Source organism: Pristiophorus japonicus, chromosome 8 (genome assembly GCF_044704955.1).
Source record: "Pristiophorus japonicus isolate sPriJap1 chromosome 8, sPriJap1.hap1, whole genome shotgun sequence".
NCBI lineage: Eukaryota > Metazoa > Chordata > Chondrichthyes > Pristiophoridae > Pristiophorus > Pristiophorus japonicus.
In genome coordinates, this window is record NC_091984.1 from 44,723,683 (window position 1) to 44,747,276 (window position 23,594).

The 23,594-nt window shown below is 43.3% G+C and overlaps 2 protein-coding genes across 2 annotated transcripts in view; one reads left to right on the forward strand and one right to left on the reverse strand.

The window, feature by feature from the left end:
- LOC139268064 (ciliary microtubule-associated protein 2-like) overlaps window positions 1-4,843 on the forward strand; it is a 39,503-nt gene extending 34,660 nt beyond the window's left edge. Inside the window, exons 7-10 of the mRNA XM_070886056.1 lie at window positions 160-327; window positions 452-574; window positions 4,164-4,291; window positions 4,716-4,843. Coding sequence (XP_070742157.1) covers window positions 160-327; window positions 452-574; window positions 4,164-4,291; window positions 4,716-4,767 — 471 coding nt within the window. The 3' untranslated portion in view covers window positions 4,768-4,843. The remainder of the gene's footprint in view (window positions 1-159; window positions 328-451; window positions 575-4,163; window positions 4,292-4,715) is intronic.
- Window positions 4,844-10,654: 5,811 nt separating this feature from the next.
- The window catches only part of dhcr24 (24-dehydrocholesterol reductase), a 54,433-nt gene continuing 41,493 nt past the window's right edge, over window positions 10,655-23,594 (reverse strand). Inside the window, exons 7-9 of the mRNA XM_070886727.1 lie at window positions 22,925-23,122; window positions 14,760-14,938; window positions 10,655-14,468 (exon numbers count right to left, since the gene is read on the reverse strand). Of these exons, the coding sequence (XP_070742828.1) occupies window positions 14,315-14,468; window positions 14,760-14,938; window positions 22,925-23,122 (531 nt within the window). The 3' untranslated portion in view covers window positions 10,655-14,314. The remainder of the gene's footprint in view (window positions 14,469-14,759; window positions 14,939-22,924; window positions 23,123-23,594) is intronic.

Sequence of the window (23,594 nt, forward strand, 5' to 3'; positions counted from 1 at the left end):
AGGTAATGCTTTGCAGCCCTATACTTAAATACAGGTAAACATATTTACCCTCACATAGACGCATGTCCAGACAGACAGCAATAAGTTCCAAGTGTCGCGGCACAGGAAAGATCTGGAATAAATGACTGAAAGTGAAACTGTGCTTGTTTTATGTTTTAGAACCCACTGAACCTCAGCTGTGGAATGTATGATATCAAATCATTCACTGATGACCTTTTCAGTCCACACCAGAAAAAACACGGAAAGTTCAGCACGGTCCAACAGTACCCATTTCCCCCAGTGGAAAGAATCTTCTACAGCTCGCTGAATATGTTTCAACAGCCAGTAGTTAGTCTCCAGGGCTCCTGCTTTATTACATTTTTCCTGAAAAACAATTGACATTAATTTCATTGTGTTTTCCTTTATGTGGTGTTGATGCCCTGTCTAATCTTGTTCTCCTGTGGTTCAACAGAGTTATCCTGGCCTGTATGATGTGAAAGAACTTTCCAGACCAGAAAATCGAAAGCCACCTCCATTTTTGTCGTCTACAAGCCGGAGTGGCCGTATGCCTGTTAAACTGCTCACCTTTAACCCTGTAAGTGTGCAATTTATGTAACAAGGCAGTTATCTCTCATCTCTCACTACCACCAGTGAGCTCATGCTAGGGTATTTCAATAATCTTGCCAAAAGCAGATCTCATGTGGCCTGACGAGCTCCAGTATAACCCTGTGGTTTGTAGCCCCGACAGAGATCTAGTATTCCAGTCCTGGATCACTAGTGCCTGTTGCATATCATTTCTCTCCAAGGCACTCTGGAACACTTTTATCAGCTTGAGCTGGGCTCAGATTCTGAACTAGAAAAATAGAATTATTTGCAGAAATCAAAAAATTGGGTTGCATACAGAACACAACTTGTATATAATGACAGCAGTAATAGGCCTGATCTTCACATCTCAGTTCTGCTCTTGATAACAGTGAGTGAAGTGAGAATCTCTATTCCCAAGGTCCATAATGTGCTCCAGCAGTCACTTTCAGTTCCATTTCACCCAGGACAATCCTGATTCTCCCTTGCTTCTTCAGTCATAGTCTTAAACAGGGTCGGATTAAGGGCAAGGGTAAACAGTATTGACATAAGTGACGTAGCAAGAACGGAGCGAAGCCGCAAGGGCTCAGGCGCATGTTATTCTCGACTTGATGTAAACAGATGCTAGATGCCCCTTTCCTAGAGATACATTCTGCACACACATCGGGGGTGAAAAAAAGGAAAGAGTACCAGCTACGTGTGGAGCAAAAGAGACGAGAAGCAGCTAAACTGCTTAAATTACATAATTTTTTCCAACTAAGAACTCAAGATGATGAAGATGAAGGTCAAGACGATGTTGTGCAACCAACTTAAACTACGAAACCACTAGTAGCACTGGACCCAGAGTTGGCCAAGTTGAAGCTCCAAGTCCAAAAAGTTGGAAGATGAAAACCAACTGGCGCATACTGAGCTGAAAGAGGCGCAACTTGCGAGTGACATTGGGCTGTGGGGAGACATTGGGCTCAATTTCCCCAGTGATTTGCGCCGTTTTTTGGCCTAAATTTAAAAATCCAAGTTTCCCCAATCTTTGTGCGCCAGCTTAACTCAACGACGATTTTTTTAAGGTTAGGTTTTTTTGCGTCATGTTTTTCCACAATTATGGAAGTATGGCCAATTTAAATTTATTCCAGGTCGGCGTATGTGACTACTCCCGAAAAACCTTCTGGGCACTTAAGAAAAACTAGCGCACATTAAAAAAAAATCAGCACAGAAAGACAACATTGTTTTTATGCAAAATTTTGGAGGGAGTCAATAACACATAAATATCCATAATCAAGCTTACATTTTTAAAACTTAAAATGCAGGAAATGGAAGTTTCATGGAATTATTTAAGTTTTCTTTTTTTTTAAACTGACACGCCATAATCGGGTTTGAGAGTCGTAGTGTCGGCTGGCAGAATCAGTCCCTCGCCCAGACACACGGGCTTGGAGCTCGGCTTCAAAAGTAGCCCGGGGGGTGCTGTGGAAGGCAAACGGAAGGCATGAGAAGTCTATACCATGCATTAAATGAAGCCCGGGGGGGTTTCCCGATCATTGCGCCTGCACAGACCTGGGTGTGGCCCATACTAGTGCGTCGACCTTGGGGAGAGGGAACAAAGAACCTTGTCCTGCCTGCCATTTTAAGCTTCTTGCAAAGGTACAATTTAACCATGGGTCGATACTTCATACTTATCTTCCACCACTTGTGAAGAACTGTTTAGTCTGATGGGTGGCAAAGTACTTGAGACGATTATCTAGGAATTGAAATCACCAAAGTTCTATTCAATACCTGTTGATTCAATGCCAGATGTCACACACTCAGATCAGCTGACATTTATCGTCCATTATGTTCTACCGACTGGCCCTGAGAAAAGGTTCCTAAAATTCTTGCCGATAATCAGTCATACAGGACAAGAAATAGTAGAAATAATGCTGGCCTTTCTGGATGAGAATGGGATCGACAATCTTATGATAATGCTTTAAATACGAGTAGGAAATACATTGGTGTCCAAACTATCAAAATGCCCATGTGTAACATTTATACCACACGCAGCGCACTCACTCAACCTTGTGGGGAAAAACAATGCCAAATGCAGCCCAGTGGTTGTACAAAAGTTGTACACTTTTCTCTGCATCGACATATCACTAGTGACTGCTTTATGAAAAACTAACGCCTTTAGGGCTGGCATCAAACAGCTTTCTGCTACTCGATGGTCAGCAAGGTATAAAGCAGTGTCAGCCCTGCTCAATTCAAAACTGAAGTGTTCCTTGTCACCACTGATCAACTAATCAGTACCTTGAAACACCACCTTGAAGCATACAAGGAAATCAACTGCAAGTTTGGATTCCTGTCGAAGCTAGTCGCTCGCTCGACTCATGAGATCAAACAAGGCGCAGCAAATCTTGCCCGCTCAATCCCAAAGATCTGGAACCTATGGTTAAGTGAATTCATCCAGTTTTCTAGCTTGGTGGCATCCTCAACAGAGCTTCAAATCTCAATTTGTGTCAAACAAACTAAGTCAGCAGAGCTGAGAATGTACCAATTCCTCCATTTACACACCCTCACCCAAACCTTTTCCAACATTGAAATAGCTCTTCGAATATATCTGTAGATGATGGTATCAAATTGCAGTGGTGAGCGGTCCTTTTTGAAACTAAAATGTATGAAAGATGAGGTCAGGAACTGAATAAGACAAGATCGACTTAGTCTTTCAGACATTAGCATCGAGAGCGAAGCACTGAGAGGACTTGACTTCTCGGAAATCATTGACGAGTTTAGCAGACAAAAATCTAGGAAACGACCAATGTAATGTTATACTTGTAGTTGCCTCTGTGGAGAAAATGGAATGCAAATGACAAATAATGGTTTTCCAAAAAAATTGCACTGTCTTGTTCTAAATTGTCATCATTGTCGATTTAGTTTTAAAATGTAAAGGATTTTTAAAAACTAAAGCTTCGTTTACTGTTTATACAGGGTTTCATCAAAGTATCGGTTTGAAGGTTTGAAAACATAAAATATTAAATGAGTGTCGTCATAGTATCAATGATAACATAGCCCGAGATGTAGACCTGACCTTGACCTGATGCATATTCAATATAGTGCCCTGTGACTTTGCTCACTAATGTAATTTACTGCAGGATGTGAATGGAATTAGAGGGTCCATGGCCGGGGCCCGAGGCACCATTAATTCGTCCCTGGTCTTAAATGATCTATTTGTCATTGATATGCAGGTCAAAGGCTATGTTTCCCCTGGCAGTTTTGTTTCTTGGTTGAATGATGCACAGTGGGTATTGTTCACATCACCCAAGGAACTGTTCAAGGTGAATTGAACACTACTCGTTGGGGAGTTTTTATAGTGTCGACACAGATTTTAACATTGGGGAAATGTTAAGAGTCAGATTAAAAGAATGACAAAAGAGTATAAATACATTACAAAATATGGGAGGTACTTCACCTTTATTTTAAAAGAGTGAGATATGTCAAAATAGATGACAATTTCAACAAGTGTATGAAAGTTGATCGAGCTAGGATTAGGGAAATGAAGCTTTCCATAGGGGAAAAATGTTTAGTCACTTGGATGGAATCATTTTTATTAACGTACCAATGATTTTGATTTGTTGCAGAACAATGTTGGTGTGGGTCGCTACGACATCACTAAATATCATCCAGAATCAGGGAACACCTACAAATCGTGTTTCGACTCCAAGACTAAGCGTTACCTGAGCAATATGGAAAGGGACAAGTTCCTGCTGTAAGATTACAGACATTGAATTTAGCCCTTTTCCAATTATGTAGCTGGCTCCTGGTCTTGGGTATTTCTGACTCCCAGATCAAGTTAAACTTTACCAATCTATGATCACTGTCCGCCAGCAACACTGACATCCAGCTTGTGTATATTTTCTGGGTATTTTATGAAAATCCGATCCAGGTGGGTATTGCCTCTTGTGGCTTCCTTGATGCACTGGGTCAAGAAGCACTCAGGCTTTGCATTCCCAAATCCACTCTAAACCACTTGAGTTTTCTCAGTTTATATTAAATTGAAGTCTTCCATTAAAATAACTTTGCTATTTTCACCATCAATCATCTTTAATCTGAAGAATGAATCAGGGCCTATTACTAGTCTTGAAGTGCTGTAGAGTGTCTTTATTCTCTAACTATTTCCCTTCTACCTTTAGGGAGCGTCTAGGATCCTCAAAAATCAAGTCAGATCTAAATGATCCAAACTGAAAAGAAGTTGTGTGTGGTGAAGTTTTTGAATAGGCATCGCGACAGATTTACCAACATTCCATTTTGCAGTTTATTAAAGGCAAAACTATGGTATGTTTCATTCAAAAAACCTGTGCTTTTTGGATTTTATAATGAAATAAAGGAGATAGTAACTCGAGAGATAAATAACTTGAAGGTGAAGTGTTGCCCCTCAATATAATTGATACAATGCAAGGCTTTAGTAATTGACTTAATATTTTCTCTCCATCTGCAGTACCTCAAGCAAGTGGGGATTCTCCATGTGGGAGTCTAGACAGAGCATGTTGGTAGGCTATTTTATCATGTAGGGAATTACAGTTGAATCCTCACAATACACACACACCCCTCAGTGGCACTCTTGCCACTCAGTCAGAAATCAGGGGTACAAGAGTCACTCCAAGGTTTGAACATATACTGAGGGAGTGCCACATCTGCCCTGTTCAGTGGATATAAATGATCCGATGGAACCAAAGACGAGCAAGAGAGCACTCCCAGTTTCCTGACCAACATGTATCCCAAGTTCAACATCACCAGACACAGATTATCTGATCATTTACATCAGTGCTGCTTGTGGGACATTGCTTTGTACAAACTCGATGTGACATTTGCCTAAATAACAATAGTAATTACATTTCAAAAGTAATTCATTGGCTGTGAAGTGTTTTGGGATGTCCTGTTACTGTGAAAAGTACTTAAATACAAGTTCATGTGTCACTGGATAACAATCAGATTTTTTCCTAAATCAAACACTCCACTTCTTTCCTGGGACGCTTCTCTTCTTCTTAGGCAGTCCCTTGGAGTCGAGGATGACTTGCTTCCATACTAATAAAGGGTTCTCGGATGACTGTACAGTCCAATGCAGGACCTACAGCCTCTGGCACAGGCGGTGGTTGAAGGGATGGGTGCTTGGATTGTCGAGAACTCCTTCTGCTATTTGCACTTGGCTTCCACTTGCTCCCGGTGAAAAGACTCGAAGTGTTCGGCGCCTTCCCAGCTGTTTGTTCTCCTTTTTGGGCGGTCTTGGGCCAGGGATTTCCAGGTGTCGGTGGGGTTGTTGCTCTTTTTCAAGGAGGCTTTGAAGCCTTTCCTCTACGCACCTGGGCCTCGCTTGCCGTGTCAGAGCTGAGTAGAGCACTCGTTTTGGGAGCCTAGTATCGGGCATGCAGATGATGTAGCCCGTCCATTAGAGCTGATCGAGCGTGGTCAATGCTTCGATACTGGGGATGTTGGCCTGAGCGAGAATACTGATGTTAGTGCACCTCGCCTGCCAGGATCTTGCGGAGGCAGCATTGATGGTACTTCTCCAGTGCTTTGATGTACCTGCTTACACAGTCCATGGCTCTGATGCATATAGGAGGGCAGGTATCTGTAGTAGCAGTATCTGTAGACCATGAGCTTGGTGCCGGGTTTGAGATCCTGGTCTTCAAACACTCTCTTCCTCAGGCAACCGAAGGCTGCACTGGCATACTGAAGGCGGTGTTGGACTTTGTCATTGACATCTGCCCTTGTTGACAGTAGGTTCCCAAGGTATGGAAAATGGTCCATGTTTCCCAGGCCTCGTCCTGGATCTTGATTCTTGATAATCCGGCGGGGGGTGGGAGCAGTATGGTGTGGTGGGGGCAGGTTGGTAGAGGGCCTTTATTTTATGGATGTTTAGTGTAAGGCCCATACTCTCATACGCTTCGGTGAAGGTGCTGACGATGGTCGAACTCCAAACTGAGTGTGCGCAAACGCAAGCGTCATCTGCATACTGTAATTTAATGTCAGAGGATGGGACGACCTTGGATCTAGACTGGAGGTGATGGAGGGTGAACAATTTCCTGTTGTTCTGTAGATTAGCTCCACTCCAGTAGGGAACTTAGAGAGCAAGATGGAGTATTGCAGCAAGGAAGATCGAGAAGAGCATTGGTGTGATGACACAGCCTTGCTTGACCCCGGTCCACACGTGTATTGGTGTGGTGGATCCGTTGGTCAGGATCATGAAGCAGGCGAGGATGGTGACAAACTTTTGAGGGCAGCCACAATTTGAGGAGGACACTCCATAATCCTCATGGTTGACAGTGCCAAAGGTCAGTGAGGTCAAAGAAAGCCATGTACAGAGGTTGGTGCTGCTCCCTGCATTTCTCTTGAATTTGATGCGTTCTGAAGATCAAGTCCATTGTGCCCCTTAGTGGGCGGACTCCGCATTGCGACTCTGGGAGGAGCTCATCAGCCACAGGGAGAAGGCGATTGAGAAGGATTCTTGATGACTTTCCCTGTGGCAGACAGCAGAGAAACTCCTCTGTAATTACTGCAATTGAACTGGTCACCTTTCTTGAAGATGGTCATGATTACAGAGTCTAAGAGCCCCTGGCATGCTCTCTTCCTTCCAAAGAAAAAATAAGTTAATGGATTTGCGCCAATAGTGCTGTTCCACTATGCTTTAGTGATTCCGTGGGGATTCCCTTTGCTCCTGAGGCCTTGTTGTTCTTCAGTTGTCAAATGGCCTTTTCAACCTCATGCCAGGCCGGGCTTGTGTTGAGATGGCGGTGGATAGCATGCTGCGGGATGGAGTAGAGGACACTCACCAAAGACAAGAGTCTCAGTTAAGGAGATCTTCGAAGTGCTCCCTCCATCGGGCACTGACTGTCTCGCTGTCCTTGATAAGCAACACTCCGTTCATGGCCCTCAGTGGAGTTGAACCTTGGGTTGTAGGTGGTCTTGAATGCGCTAAAGAATCCAAACAAGTCGTGGTTGTCGGCTAGTTGCTGGATCTCCTGCGCTTTTTCCACCCATTAGTTCTTTAATGTTGGACCTCGGCCTTCAGACGTCTAGAGTTGCTTTCATGCTTGAGTTGTGTTGCTGTCTCCAGTTCAAGAATGCCTTCCGCTTGTGGCTTATTAGCTCCTGGATCTCCTGATAGTTCTTGTCGAACCAGTCATGATGTTTCCTGGTCGCGTGACCAAGCGTCTCTTCACAGGTGCTAATTATGGAGGCCTTGAGGGCAGACCAGACACTGGATATCGTCTCCGGTTCACTGGAAGTCGCCAGGTTGGTTGTGGGGCACTGGCTGAATAGGGCTTTCTTAGCAAGTTCTTTGAGTGCTCCAGCGTTGATTTTCCTGCGGCAGCATTTCTATTGCCGCTGTTTTGGGGCTACATTGACGGAAATGACAAGAGCGAATTAGGCGGTGGTCATTCCAACAGTCATCAGCTCCTGTCATGGCGTGGGTGATGAGGACGTCCTCGTAGGCCCTTGCTCGGACGATGATGTAGGCTAGCAGATGGCAGTGCTTGGAGCAAGGGTGTTGCCGTGAGGCTTTGTACTTATCGCTCTGACGGAACAAGGTGTTGGCTATGACAAGACTATGTTCTAAGCATTTCGTCAGGAGGAGGTTTTCCCTGTCTGCTGATCTCACCTCCCCAGGAGGTCTATGTCCTTTCCAACTCTGGCGTTAAAGTCGCCAAGGAGGATCAGCTTGTCACCGGTTGGGACTTGGGACAGGGATTGTTCAAGGCTGGAGTAGAATTCCTCTAACGGGACAGATGCCTCAGCAGCGCTACGTACTTGGCCGTGCAGCGCCGCCACATCCGAGGGGCCCTTTCTTCACTTAAAGGGAAGGGCCAACTCTATGAGAAAAAGGGTCCTCCCTGGACCACCAGGAAATGGGTCTGCCATGATGATCAGCCCGCCACTGTGTGTCAGAAGATTGGATACACACATGCACCCCCCTACACATGGTCCCTTTATTCTGAATTGAAGAATTAGCACTTCCAGAAGGAAAAAACATACAAAATGCCAAAGAAATAACTAACCCACTAATTAGAGTATAATGTGTTGTATTTTACCAGACAAGGACAACTATAATTACAATTGCAGAACACTAAAAAGACAAAGGATCTTCACAAAGCTAACTACACTTCCACTTGCTATAGGCTGCCTGACAAACTGACACATTACACATAGCAGACAGGATCAAATTTCACATTCCAGGTAAACCATTGGGTGTGTTTTGTCCTCCAAGGGGAAGAATCAGAAATCTGGTTCAACTCACCGGTGTTGCAAATAAACGCTGCTAAAACCGTATCCTCACAGATTATCCTCCCAGTTATAACATTTGCTGTCATAGGCATGACAGGCCAAATGGCCTCCTGTGCTGTAAGTTTCTATGGTTCTATCTAGAAAGTATTGTTGCTGACATTATTAGAAATGCCTCCATGCCCATCCATATAGAGCCCTTGGTGTAAGAGCAGGAAACACTGCTAGGGCATAGATCAGTTAAACAAGATGGTATGTAGTCCACCTCAGTTGACTTGTTCAGACTTGGGACTGACTTGACAATTACATCTCTGCCGTACCTGTGGCCAGAGTCCATATATACATGAGAATGAGGCACTTCCACGGCTACTGGAGAACCAAATTCTTAACATTGTTTGAATTTCTTCTGTTTAATGAAAAGAACTTGCATTTATAAAGCACCTTTCATGACCTCCAGACATGTCAAAAAGTGCTTTGCAGTCAATAAAGTATTTTTGAAGTGTAGTCACTGTTGTAATGTAGGGAAATGTGGCAGCCAATTTGCACACAGTAAAGTCCCACAAACAGCAATAAAATAAATGACCAGATCATCTGATTTCAGGTGTTGGATGAGGGATAAATTTTGGCTAGGATATCTGGGGACCTCCACTGCTCTACTTTAAATATAGTGCCAGATCTTGTACACCTTCCTGAGGGGGCAAACGTGGCCCTGGTTTAACACCTCATCTGAAAATTGGCACCCGAGAGTGCAGTACTGAAGTGAGAGATCAGCTTGGATTATAAAGACTTGCATTTATATAGCATCTTTCACAACCTCAGGATGTCCCAAAGCACCTTATAGAAGTACTTTTTGAAGTGTAATCACTTGTAATGTAGGAAACACCCAGCAGCTAATTGCGCAGCAATATGGTAATGATCAGATAATTAAGTATATTGATTTGAGGGATAGATATTGGTCAGGACATCAGGAAGAACTGCTCAGCTCTTCTTCGAAATAATGCCATGGGATCTTTTACATCCACCAGTGAGGGTTTAACATCTCATCCGAAAGGCAGAATGTCAGACAGTGCATCACTCTCTCAGCACTGCAGTGTCAATCTAGATTATGTGCTCAGGTCTCTGGAGTGGGGCTTGAGCACATGACCTTTTGACTCAGAAGAGTGCTATCACTGAACTGAGTCTGACACCTTTGGTATGGAGCAGAAGTGAATAAAGAATGAGCAATTCAATTATCAGTGAACCTATTACGGGTTGAGATTAAATGCAAATTGAAAAAAACAACCTGATCTGGAACCAATGATATGAAAATAGACTTCAGCTATTCCAGCATATGCCTAAGAAAAAGGGTAAAATCTGCAATTGGAAGTACCTGCGACCCATGGATAACATTAATAGCGCAGTTATAAACAAAAGCAAGTACAACACAATTAGGCACCATTTGCAACTTCACACTGAACAAATTTTTAAAACATTACAATAGTCCATCAGACTACAGTAAAGCCCACTCTCAAGATGTTTAATGGCAACTATATTTGAAGCTGATGAGCAGATTTCGGTGTGCAAAGTTCTGCTTTGCCAAGGTAGAATGGTATGACTGGATTTCTATCACTAAAAATTGTTTATGTGAAGCTGTGTGCAGTATAATTTAGTAAGTAAACAGCATATATTGTTCAATGATTGATTCTTACAAATGAGTTTAGTGACAGGTTGTTCAGGTACACAGCAAGCACTCCTGCAGAGATTCTGGATTCAAAAAGGATACAAAGTCAGTAGGAGGCACAACATTCTCAGATTTTAAAATATATTTTAGACAATACAAGATGTTACTTTAGAAGAAATGCAAAGCAGAGTGTCCACTTAAGAAATTAAATTTATTTAAAAGCACACCCAAAACAGTGAAAACATTATCATTCTAATATTACAATACATTTAGATGAAAAAAGACAGGATTTACAAGCACTCTCAAACCTTCAACAACAGATTGAAAGGTCAGGATTAAACCATGGACTACTGCTAACAAAATACTGCTGTGCCATTGGTTTGAGAGGCTGTTCCTTCATACATCCCTGCAAACAGCAAACTGCTTACCCCCACACGAGTCGTTTATTTGAGCTCCCAGTATATGACTAAACGCAAATAGGACAATAAAATCTTTCTTCAATCTTTGAGCAAAGCAAACAGTAGGATTAATCAAAAAGATGTTTGATCAAGCAGTTGATATGGTCAGATGGTGTTTATAAAATCTCACTGAGTGTGTACAGGTGAGGGTCAAGTCAATATATCGGTCAGGGAATATCTTAAACAAAATGAAGTCTCTTGCAAAGAACACTAAAGAAAGCTAGAAGCCAGCAAAAAGTTTTATGCAACATCTGAACTTATAATCAGAAAGTAAGTTCCACATGGCAAGCAGGAGCAGGACTATGGATCTCTAAACTCCCACAGTAACATTGTTTTAGGCATCCCAAAAAAATTAAAGGATTGATTGCAAGGTCCCCTCTCTTACAAAAAGTCTAGCTTACATGATTTCTCTCTCTTTCAAGATACTTAAGCTTAAGTCACTTAATAGGCATTGACAAGCTTCAACAAACTTTAAAACAAAGAAAAACAGCTTTAAATAGGCTTTACTAAACTGAAGTCAAATGGATGTCAGTATCTCCAAGGAGAGCCGAACCAGTCAAATAAATGAAAGGCTAGCAATGTAACTGATGGGTTACACCTCCAGTAATATTTTAGATCAAGTATTTTATACAGGTTTGAATAAAGTTTATACTGCACGAGGGAAATCACAATAGGATTGTTTAAAGTGTCACAATAATGAAACACAGCAAGATATTAGGACAGTGGTGGCCAGTCACAAAGCTGCACACTTCATCACACACCACAAATTCAGTTCAAGTAGCATATACATATTACAGACCACCCAGACTAGATTACAGCCTTGTAATGTCCTGATAGCCATTGGATATTGACACATTGTTGCTCATTTAGTATTGGGATGGGCAGGTTCAGTTAAAAAAATGAAACAAAGGAATAAGCTGGCAGTGTGATTTGACCAGTTGTTAGAGGTAAAAAGCAGATTGGAAAGAAATATTGCACAAATGGGTTTAGAATATGGAATGCAATGGTGAATGTCAATCATGACATTTGAGGGAATTAAGCACAAATAAAAGATAACGGAGAAAGAGCAGGGAAATTGAATTAAGAATAGTTGCTCCAAAGTGCAGCTGCATTGCTAATTCTTAGAATTCTATCACAATTTAGATAATGTTGCTTTAATTTGTCAGATATTGTTGTTCCATTGGTGTTGCCAAAAATTGCCTGCCTACCAGCTGCAGAGATGTAACCATATACAAGTGTAGGCTGGGGGAAGAGAATACATGCCCAAAATAAATTTGACCAGGCAGAAAACATGTTCCACTCCGCCCAATTTATGTTGCACACTCCCTCTAAGTGCACTTAATTCTAAGGGGTAACTGCTCCATTTGGCTTACATACACAGCAACCACAATTTTGTATCTCTTGTCACCTTGATTACTCACACCGAGTCAAACCTTACTCTTACAAGCTCAATAAAAAACCTTCATTGGACCGATTTTTAACTTCTGGCTGCCCGTTTTTCAGGTGACCAAGAGTTCAAATTCTCTCCCTTAGTTCTTTGGAAAAGTATTTTAAAGGGCAAGGACAATCATTTTCATTACATCACTAAAAAACCCAACATGCTGAAGTAAGAAAATAAGTTATGAAAGTCACAAACTCTTTTTACATAACATCTGCCACGAGCATCTGAAGTGTGTCAAGATGAGCAAAAGCAGCCTTTCACTAGCTTTGTTCAGTCCACTAAGGGTGCACATCGCAAAAGTATAGAGTTAGAACATCTTATAAGGAAGGCACGATGGGTTGACTTGGGTGAGAAATAGATGGATGGCTATTCTTGTGAAATACTACTCCTCCTCCTGGCCCACGAGGAACCTAAAAGAAGTGTTTGTTTTTTAAATTAACTTACCTGGGCCTCCTGTGGCTAGGATGCTGCCTGACAGGTACCAGACTGTGCGGGATTTAGTCACTCCCAAAATGGCGCGTGACTCGATGAAGTTATCGGGATGCAACTTTACCATTTAATTAGTCTCCCGCTCCTCTGAGGTCAGTGGCATTCCTGTGGCTGAATTCAGGCAAGTTAAGATGGGTGGGCATGTGGTAACAAATTGGGAACAAGGCCCTCCTCCTCTTTCTCCCCCTCCCCCCCACCCCAGTTTCCGCTGAGCTGGATGGGCTGAAGCCAGGCCTTATACTGCTGTCAAAGGTGCATAGAATTGGCCATTGGTGTTACCTTATGACCTCCAAAAGCATAGCTTTAGCATACTGGTCTTAAAAAGGATAGCCTACTGTATTATTCTGGAGGTTCATCATCCAGTGCCAACACCTTAGTCTCCTAACACCACAAAAACCCAGACAAGCTAGACAAATTAACAATTAACAATGTTTGACTAATTAACCTACTTGTGTAGTGGCTGAAGATTTTCCCCCAACCTTTTAGCACTATAGCTGTCATAATGGAATATGAACTTTAAAATGGCATAGCATTATAGAACTCACGAGCAGACAGTTGCAATCCTCAATATTAAGCCAACTTCATGAGCACACTTGGTACATTTCCCCAGAATCTATCCAGCTAGGCTATACTCCTTGGATACAGAATGAAGGCTGAATGTAACAGCACAAAAAAAAAAATACTTGATTCAGTCACATCCATAATTTTGAAAATGTAAGTAAAACAGCAACTGTGAATGTAGCACATTATGCTGAGTTAGGACGTTTTCTAGTTTTGAATAAGTGTGTGACTAGAAACATATTTATTACACAGATGAACAAAAATATAGGCACAATTACAAGAAATAAATTACATAACATTTAGCTGTGCCCTTATTGGCTCAGTGGATAAGTACATCATATGGTGGAACACTAAATCAAAGGCTGAGAGTTTCCCACGTTCATTGCTGTTTTACTAGCGGTCTGTACTACAGTAAGTATTCTGTATTTGGCCTTACCATTATCAGATTAGGAAGAGGAAAACATTCCTATTCACATTTGGTTTTATTTTACTGAGAAACCAGAAATAGAGTAGTTGAGAAGAGTAGACAAGTCAATTAGTCTTGAATATATGACCACATTTAACTAATCAGTGACCTATGATGAAGCATGCGTGATGGTTTTCAGAACAAATAGGCCGCCAAAATTTATTCTCCAGGCTATTTTGGTGGTGTACCACAGGGTCACTACAGAACAGATATTCAACATGATTCACTGCTTTAATGAGATGAGGGTTATGGGGAGGAAAGGAGAGAAAACGAACAGGAAGATTCACACAAAAAAGTGTTCATAATAAAATGAAGAAATTCTTTGGGTTAAAAAAAAAGTCCTGAAACCACCTTTAAGGATTTTGAGATATGTACTGCAACCTACAAATGAACATAGAAAATCAGCCTAGTGAAAGCTACATCCTTCCCTGAGGTGCTCAGTGTCTCGCGGCCTTGCAGATCTTATCATAAACCTCAGGGAATGCGTCTTTGGAGTTCAGCTGGTCTCTCAACCTGTGATACAGAGACCCATCAAACATCTCCCAGAATTCTCCACGGGTCAGATAGCAATCGGCGTACAACATCTGGAAACTGACAGAAAAAGCAAAACCACCATTTAACGTTTTAAAAATATTTTTATTCATTTTTTTGTAAAGTGTATACTTGAGTGAATTTCCTCTTCAATGATTTACCAAATTTGTATTTGTACATGTGCACTATGTGGCAAGAAGGTGCCAAGAACCTGAAGACAAAAGCTCACCAGTAACAATAGATATTTACAAAATCTGTTTGAGACAGTCAGATGAAGACACATGTACACCCACTGAATTTATTTATTTTTCTCCAGTATGTCGAAGTTTATCCGGCTGAGGCATTACTCACCTGTGTGAATTGCGTAAAAATTGCTCCAGCTGTCGTGTTGATGCCTTGGCTTCAAACTGCTTGGCTCTGGGTTCTCCATAAGCCCCAACATCTGCATAGAGTTCAGCTTCATCACCCTTCGGATGAACCATACCCGGCAGGCTGGGCAGGTTGAAGGGACACAGCCACAGAGGGTAAACCTGCAGCAATCAGGAAAAACAAAGTAACATAGAAAATGAGTGTTGATAAGGTATTAAATGAAAATATAAAATAGCTTCCCCAATGGTCAAGTTGTGCTAGATCACACAGAATAGGAGGTTGCACCTTTGATTTCAGCTGGCCAGATATGGGGAAGCAACAGGATTTTATTTTATTCTGCCAAAAGTCAGTTTGTAAATTTATTGCAGTTTTACAGTATTTATTTAACTGAAGCCTTCTCTCCCATCCCATTTTTATTGGCTAAGTAACTGTTTACAAGAGCCACCAAACTATTTTGGCTGAAGATCTCAATCGTCCTTTATCTGCCACTGTGGCATTATACTGGTATGTCAACTTCCCTTCCCTTTCTGGCCATGGGTTTCATGCCATTAGTCTACAACTGAATTATTGCCTTTTTTAAATTTCCAAAATATAATAAAAGCATATTAGCGCCATTTTGGGAAGCGCATACATCTCAAAATCCACTAAAGCATTCCATCTTGGTTCAAATCCAGTACCTGCAAAAGATTGCCTTTCTTCCAATTCAGATTCAAATCCGAGTGGTTACACTCAAAATGGCAGCATAAATGGCAGTAGTTTGACTGCCTTTAATTTCTCCCCTCCACGTTATACTTCTGAATTTCTCCCCAACTCAAGTCTGCCTCCAATTCTTGATTGGATCATTTCTAGTGTCAATGTGCCTCCATTCCCTGGCCTATCCAACTACCTTGTTGATACTAGGATTCAGCATTATATTTACGGCATTAAAAACAAAAGGAATAGCATTCGAAGGTAGAGCTTTCGAGGATTAGCTGAGAATACAAAGGCAGGCACCGCTCCTTGTGATTTCAGACCTCGAGGTCTATGATGGAGCACCCAATGGAGTAAGCCAGTGTGAAGAATGCTGGGAGCCTGCACAAAGGCTGACCTGATCTGCGTCCAAGTGAAGGGGAGACAGGCCACAAAAAAAAAACTTTGCCTGGATAGCTCTTACTTTTGCAACCTCCCTCCCCTAAAAAAGCCAGTTACTAGGGAACACCTAGATTATAGTATTGGCACTGGCACAGCACCAGGACTACATTATAGATCTGTGTCCTTTCGCTGGTATTCAGAAGCTTAGCAGCCTGCTTTTCAAAACTTTGTGGCAAAACCAAGATATAATGCCGAATCCCAGAAGAGCACCAAACACCAGGGAAGTCCAAGGAACAGAGAAACATATATTCTTAAGTGGAATGCATTTATTTAGCTTGGTCTAATGATCCAGAGACTCAAGTTCAAATCCCACCAAGGAAGCTGGGGAATTTAAATTCAGTAGGAATAAAAAGCTAGCATCAGTAATGGTGACCATGGGCTCAAAATTGGCCCCTGCCGATTTTTGACACACTCACCCGAGGTGCACCACTTTTCCATGACTCCAAGCGCGCCGAAAATCTTCCTCCCGACTTTGGCCGCTGTCCGGCCTCTCCTCGGTGGCGACGTAGCGTGGTCAGTGGATTCTGGGGCGGAGCCAGCATCCCGGCACTAAAAAGTGCCGGGACGTCTGCACATGCGCGTTAGAGTGTGTGCACATGTGCAGTAGCTCCTCACCCCCAGCGCGTCCTGCAGCCTATGTGAGAGGGACCCGATGCTCGCAGTTGCCGCCCCTAACCCTGGCCGAGTGGTCTCCGGGTCGCCCCGCCCCTATCCCTGGCCGAGTGGTCTCCTGCACCGGCCCGCTGTGTAAGTAGCTGCTTGTGTTTGTGGTTTAAACTACTGTGATTAAGATGGCCAGGGTCAATGTCAGGAAGAGTAGTGTTAAATAGCTTTTAATTAAGCCTTGCTGGGGTTGAGTAGAAAGTTTAATCATCGGTGTTTGGTGAATAAGGGTGCTTTTTGGTCCAATTTTTTCATTTCAGGTTTGGTCAGGCAGGACCTCTTATAATAGTAAAGCAAGAGGCGATGTTTTTGGTAAACAGGCAGAGTTTATGTTTGCCGAGTTTCTTTATTTTCTTTTAATCTTTCCTTAAGACTTTGTATGTCTTGGTGCTTTAGGTGCAGGTTCTCTCCACTTCCTTCTATTTTTTAATTTGTTACTGAATGCTTATTACCTTTTGTGCTTTGTAAGTCTTGGTGCTTTAGAATGTACTAACCTGCGCCGATTTCTTAACTCTCCGCAAGGCTTTTCTGAAGTGGCCACATACGCTGGCCTAATTAGATTTGGAATAACTATTAGCTGGCCAAAGTTGCCTAAATGGCCAAAACTGGCGTAGGTATCTGGGAACACCCACCTTTTGAGAAAAAAAACTAAAAAAATCGTAACTACCTTAGTTACTCTGGAGCAAGTTTATTGGGGAAAGTGGGGATTTTTAAACTTACGCCAGAAAAACCAAGTTACTCCAAATAAAACGGAGCAACTCTTGGCCAATTATGAGCACCACGAAACTATCGGATTGTCGTTAACATAAGAAATATGAGCAGAAGTAGGCCATTTGGCACCACGAGCCTGCTCCACCATTCAATAAGATCATGGCTGATCTGATCTTGGCATCAACTCCATTTTCCTGCTTGCTCCCCATAACCCTTGACTCCCCTATCATTCAAAAATCTGTCTATCTCCTTCTTAAATACATTCAATGACCAGCCTCCACAGCTCTCTGGGGTAGAGAATTCCAAAGATTCACACCATCTTGCCCTTTAATCTATTTTCCCCAGTCCATTTTAGCCAACTTTGTCTTCATACCTTTGTAATTGCCTTTATTTATGTTCAGGACACGAGTTTGAGACCCAAGTTTCTCACCCTCAAACTGAATTTGAAATTCTAACATGCTATGATCACTCTTCCCTAAGGATCCTTTGTTATGAGATCATTCATTAATCCAATCTCATTACACATTGCCAAATATAAAATAGCCTGCTCCCTGATTAGAACAAAATGTTGAGGAACCACCATGCCGAATAATCTATGAACTCGTCCTCAGGGCTACCTTTGCCAATTTGATTTGTCCAATCCATATGAAGATTAAAATCTCCCTTGATTATTGCCATAACTTACTTAAAAGCCTACATTATTTATTGATTTATATTCGGTTCTACAGTGTAGCTACTGTTAGGGGGCCTATAGACTACACCCACTAGGGACTTATTTCTGATCTCGACCTTTTCAGCCAATATCATTTCTCACTACTGCACTGATCTCAACCTTTATTAACAGAGCTACCCCACCTCCTTTTCCTTTCTGGCTATCCTTCTGAAATGTCAAATACCCCTGAATATTCAGTTCCCTGCCTTGGTCACCTTGCAACCACGTTTCGGTAATGGCTATCCGATCATACCCATTTATTTCTATTTGTGCCGTCAACTCATCTATCTGGTTACGAATGCTGCTTATATTCGGATAAAGAGCTTTTAATGTTGTCTTTTTACCATTTTCCCCTACTCTGACCCCACTTTCTGATGCACTGTGTATACGCTCTGTCCTTTCTTGTCACACTCTGATTATTACCCCCATCACTACCCTGCACTATTGCCTTCTCCCTTCTCTTGGACTTTTTAAATTTCCCCTCACCTGAACCACCTGAATCCTCCCCTTCACTATTTCGTTTAAAGCCCCATCTACAGCCCTAGTTATTCGATTTGCCAGCACACTGGTCCCAACATGGTACAAGTAAAGCCCATCCCAACAGAACAGCTCTCTCTTTCCCCAGTATAGGTGCTAGCGCCCTATGAATCGAAACCCATTTCTCACACACCAATCTTTGAGCAACGCATTCATCTCTGATCTTATTGACCCTATGCCAATTTGCTTATGGCTCAGGTAGCAATCCAGAGATTACCACCTTTGTGGTTCTGCTTTTTAATTTAGTCCCTACTGCTCATACTCCCTCAGCAGAGCCTATCTTTGTCCTACCTATGTTGTTGGTACCCAAGTGAACCACGACAACTGGATCTTTCCCCTCCCACTCCAAGTTCCTCTCCAGCCCAGAGATGATGCCCTTAACCCCGGCATCGGGCAGGCAACACAGCCTTCGGGACTCACGCTCTCAGCTGCAGAGAACAGTATCTATCCCCCTAACTATACTGTCCCCTACCACGACTACATTTCTATTTACTCCCCCAACTTGAATGGCCCCCTGTACCATGGTGCCGTGGTCAGTTTGCACTTCTTCCCTGCAGCCCCTGCTCTCGTCCACACAGGGAGCAAGAACCTCATATCTGTTGGACAAGTACAATGGCTGAGGCTCCTCTAATGCTACCTTCTGGATCCCCATACCTGCCTCACTCGTAGTCACACCCTCCTGTCCCGAACCACAGACCAAATTTGAAGTATTTAACCTAAGGAGTGTGACTGCTTCCTGGAACACAGCGTCCAGATAACTTTCTCTCCCCCCACCCCTGATGTATCGCAGTGTCTGAAGCTCACCTTCCAGTTCATCAACCCATCTGGTTCATTAATGTCCTTTGGGGGAAGGAAATCAGCGGTCCTTATCTGGGCCAGCCTACATGCAATTCCAGACCCACAGCAACGTGGGTGACTCTTAACTGCCCTCTGTAATGGCCTAGAAAGCCACTCAGTTGTAAAAAACTGCTATGAAAAATAAAACCGGACGGACCACCCGGCATCGACCTCAGCATCAGCTACAGACACGACAACGGCACATCCAGCCCAGTCGACCCTGCAAAGTTCTCCTCACCAACATCTGGGGACTTGTGCCAAAATTGTTTATGCCAAAGCAATCCCACAACCTAGTCAAACAGCCTGGCCGTTATACTCACAATCATAACTTTCAGCCAATGTCCCAAACTTCTCCATCACCATCCCTGGGTATGTCCTGTCCAACCGGCAGGACAGACCCACCAGGGGTGGGGGCACAGTAGTATACAATCGGGAGGGAGTGGCCCTGGGAGTCCTCAACATTGACTCTGGACCCCATGAATTCTCACGGCTTCAGGTCAAGCATGGGCAAGGAAACCTCCTGCTGATTACCACCTACCGCCCTCCCTCAGCTGATGAATCAGTTCTCTATGTTGAAAACCATTTGGAAGAAGCACGGAGTAGCAAGGGTACAGAATGTACTCTGGGTACGGGACTTCAATGTCCATCACCAAGAGTGGCTCAGTAGCACCACTACTGACCGAACTGGCTGAGTCCTAAAAGACATAACTGCCAGACAGGGCCTGCAACAGGTGGTGAGAGAACCAACATGATGGAAAAACCTACTTGACCTCGGCCTCACCAATCTACCTGTCGCAGATGCATCTGTCCATAACAGCATTGGTAGCAGTGACCACCTCACAGTCACTGTGGAGACATCCTGTCTTTACACTGAGGACACTCTCCAAAGTGTTGTGTGGCACTACCAATGTGCTAAATGGGAGAGATGCAGAACAGATCTAGCAGCTCAAAACTGAGCATCCATGAGGCACTGTGGGCCATCAGCAGCAGCAGAATTGTATTCCACCACAGCATGTGACCAGGTGTGGCCACAAGGAGCCCGAGTAAAATTGAAGTCAATGGGAATCAGGAGGAAAACTCTCCACTGGCTGGAATCATACCTAGCATAAAAGGAAAACGGTTGCGGTTGTTGGAAGTCAATCATCCCAGCCCCAGAACATTGCTGCAAGAGTTCCTCAGGGCGGTGTCCTAGGCCCAACCATCTTCAGCTGCTTTATCAATGACGTTCCCTCCATCATAAGGTCAGAAGTGGGGATGTTCGCTGATGACTGCACAGTGTTCAGTTCCATTCGCAACTCCTCAGATAATGAAGCGGTCCATGCCCGCATACAGCAAGACCTGAACGACATTCAGGTTTGGGCTGATAAGTGGCAAGTAACATTCATGCCACACAAATGCTAGGCAATAACTATCTCCAACAAGCGAGTCTAACCACCGCCCCATTATATTCAACAGCATTACCATCGCTGAGTCCCCCACTATCAAAATCCTGGGGGTCACCACTGGCCAGCCACAAATACTGTGGCAACAAGAGCAGGTCAGAGATTGGGTATTCTGTGGCGTGTGTTTCAACTCCTGATTCTCCAAAGCCTTTCCACCATCTACAAGGCACAAGTCAGGAGTGTGATGGAATACTCTCCACTTGCCTAGAAGAGTGCAGCTCCAACAACACTCGAAGCTCGACACCATCCAGGACAAAGCAGCCCGCTTGATTAGCACCCCATCCATCACCTTAAACATTCACTCCCTCCACCACTGGCGGACCATGGCTGCAGTTTGTATTATCTACAAGATGCACTGCAGCAACTTACCAAGGCTTCTTCAGCAGTCCCTCCCAAACCTGCAAACTGTACCACCTAGAAGGACAAGAGCAGCAGGCGCATGGGAACACCACTACCTTCATGTTCCCCTCCAAGCTGCACACCACCCTGACTTAGAAATAGATCACCATTCCTTCATCGTTGCTGGGTCAATATCCTGGCACTCCATCCCTAACAGCACTGTCGGAGTATCTTCACCACACGGAGTGCAACGGGTCAAGGCGGCAGCTCACCATCATCTTCTCAAGGACAATTAGAGATGGGCAATAAATGCTGGCCTTTCCAGCGATGTCCACATCCCATGAATTAATAAAAAAAAGAGATACACTGCAAACCACCTTTCTGCCTACATATGCAGACACCCATTAGCATGGAGCTGTGAAACTAGACTTTGAAAATATCAGGTGAGAGCGCAACAGAGAACACAAGTGGATGTAACCACATTGCTTACTATACTTCCAATCAGCATGGCTGCACTGAAGTTTGGGATTTCTTGGACTGAAGACCTCTAACTGGTACTTGAAGTAAGCTGCACTGGAGTCAGAGCACAAAAATAAAATATGTGGCATGTCTTCACACAAGGGGTAGTGGAAATCTGGAACACTCTCCTCCCAAAAAGCTGGTGAGGCTAGGTTAACTTAAAATTTCAATGCCCAGATGGATACATTTTTGTTAACCAAGAATATTGAAGGTTACAGAACCAAGGCACTTAGATGGAGTCACAATGCAGATCAGCCATGATCTGATTGGATGGCGGAACAGGCTTGAGCAGCTGAATGGCCTACTGTTTATCCTTCATACTCAACCTATTTTACCATACATGAATACAACCAACTAGATACATTTTGAATTAAACTTAACTGAATAATGCATCCCACAGTTTAAAAAAAAACATGTGCATGAGCTACAATCATCCCACTTGACTTGTGTGGAAGCTAGAGTATTTGTTGGAAATCAGTGAATTACAAGATTGTAATCCAGCCTGAGGATCTGGAGTGTTTTGCATTTGTAATCCAAACTCAGATTTGATCATTTATAATTAGATACTAGATAACTCAATACAGGTGTTAACCTGCCAATGCTTGCATCAATCTGGAACTAGGGGCCCAAGTTTCCACAGGATAAAAAACGGGCGCTCCTCCGAGCTGGAGTACGTTTTCACTGTGGAAACTTTGAAATCAGGCGTCAGTGGCCAGACACGTCCCCTTTTGAAGAAAAAATTCTGTTCCAAAGTAGAACTGTTCTACCTCACTAGAACTGCAGAAAAAAAAATGTGGAGAATTGCGATTTCTAAGATAGTTCGTTCTCCACCAGTTGCTCCTAAAAATCAGGCGTAAATCATGTGGAAACTTGGGCCCAAGGAGTGGAAAATCACACTTCACTATACTCATAACAAAAGGATATCACAGAATAGAATCAATATCACGGTGTTCGATAGCATAATCATGGGGTAATTCAGAATCAACATTATCTTATTCGCAGGATGAACTGAACATCAGCTGTTCCCCATTGTGAGTATAAGAACCCTCAACAAGTTGTATTTATATAAATACTGCAAACTGAGAAATATCCCTTTTCAAGACAAACTAAGTGCATATGATGCTATCGATTCCACTTGCTTATTTAAAAAGGAACGTATTAAACAGTATTGACAGCTTAAAAGAAGCAGGGTGATCATCACAAACTACTCAATCTAATTTAACGCAAACACAAATTCATCCCACCAATTCCCATACATTGATCTCACTGTGGAGGAAGAGAATCAACTTCTCCAGACTCTTCATCGGTACCAACATGTCTTGGACCACATGGTGTTGCTCATACAGCTTACGAATCGTTTCTCCTTGGGTCAGTTTTAGCAATGAAATCTTGGGAGGAACCATCCAGCCGAAGATATATCGGAAGAGTGGGTTATTGCCAAACGGAATGATATCCTTAAATGTAGGAGGCAATAAAAATGTTAGTACACATCTTCATAATACAGTTTTGTGTTAGTTTATAAGAGAAAATCTAGTGAATAAGTTATTCCTTTTTTTGAGTCTTCAGTAAACAAGTTATAGTAGTACAGGTACAGCGTCGAGAATCCGGAACCATCGGGACTGAGGCCATTCTGAATACCAGGCTTTTCCGGACGTTCGATCGTCTTTGACGTCACGAATCCAGAAACACCAAGCCCAGGGTTCGGGTATTTCCAGATTTTGGAATGTCAGAAAGGGGAGGGTGGGGGCGGTGGGTAAAAGCGAGTCCCACCTGAGGAGCTCTTCCGGCTGCCCGGCCCCGATGAGGTAGTTGGGCAGGGCCCCGCCGTGCAAGAGCTGTTCGGCCTGGCGGGAGCCCGCCGTGTAGGAGGTAGTGTTCGGGCAGGCCGGCGGCGAGTGGAGCAAGGCCCGGAGGTTGGCAGATCCG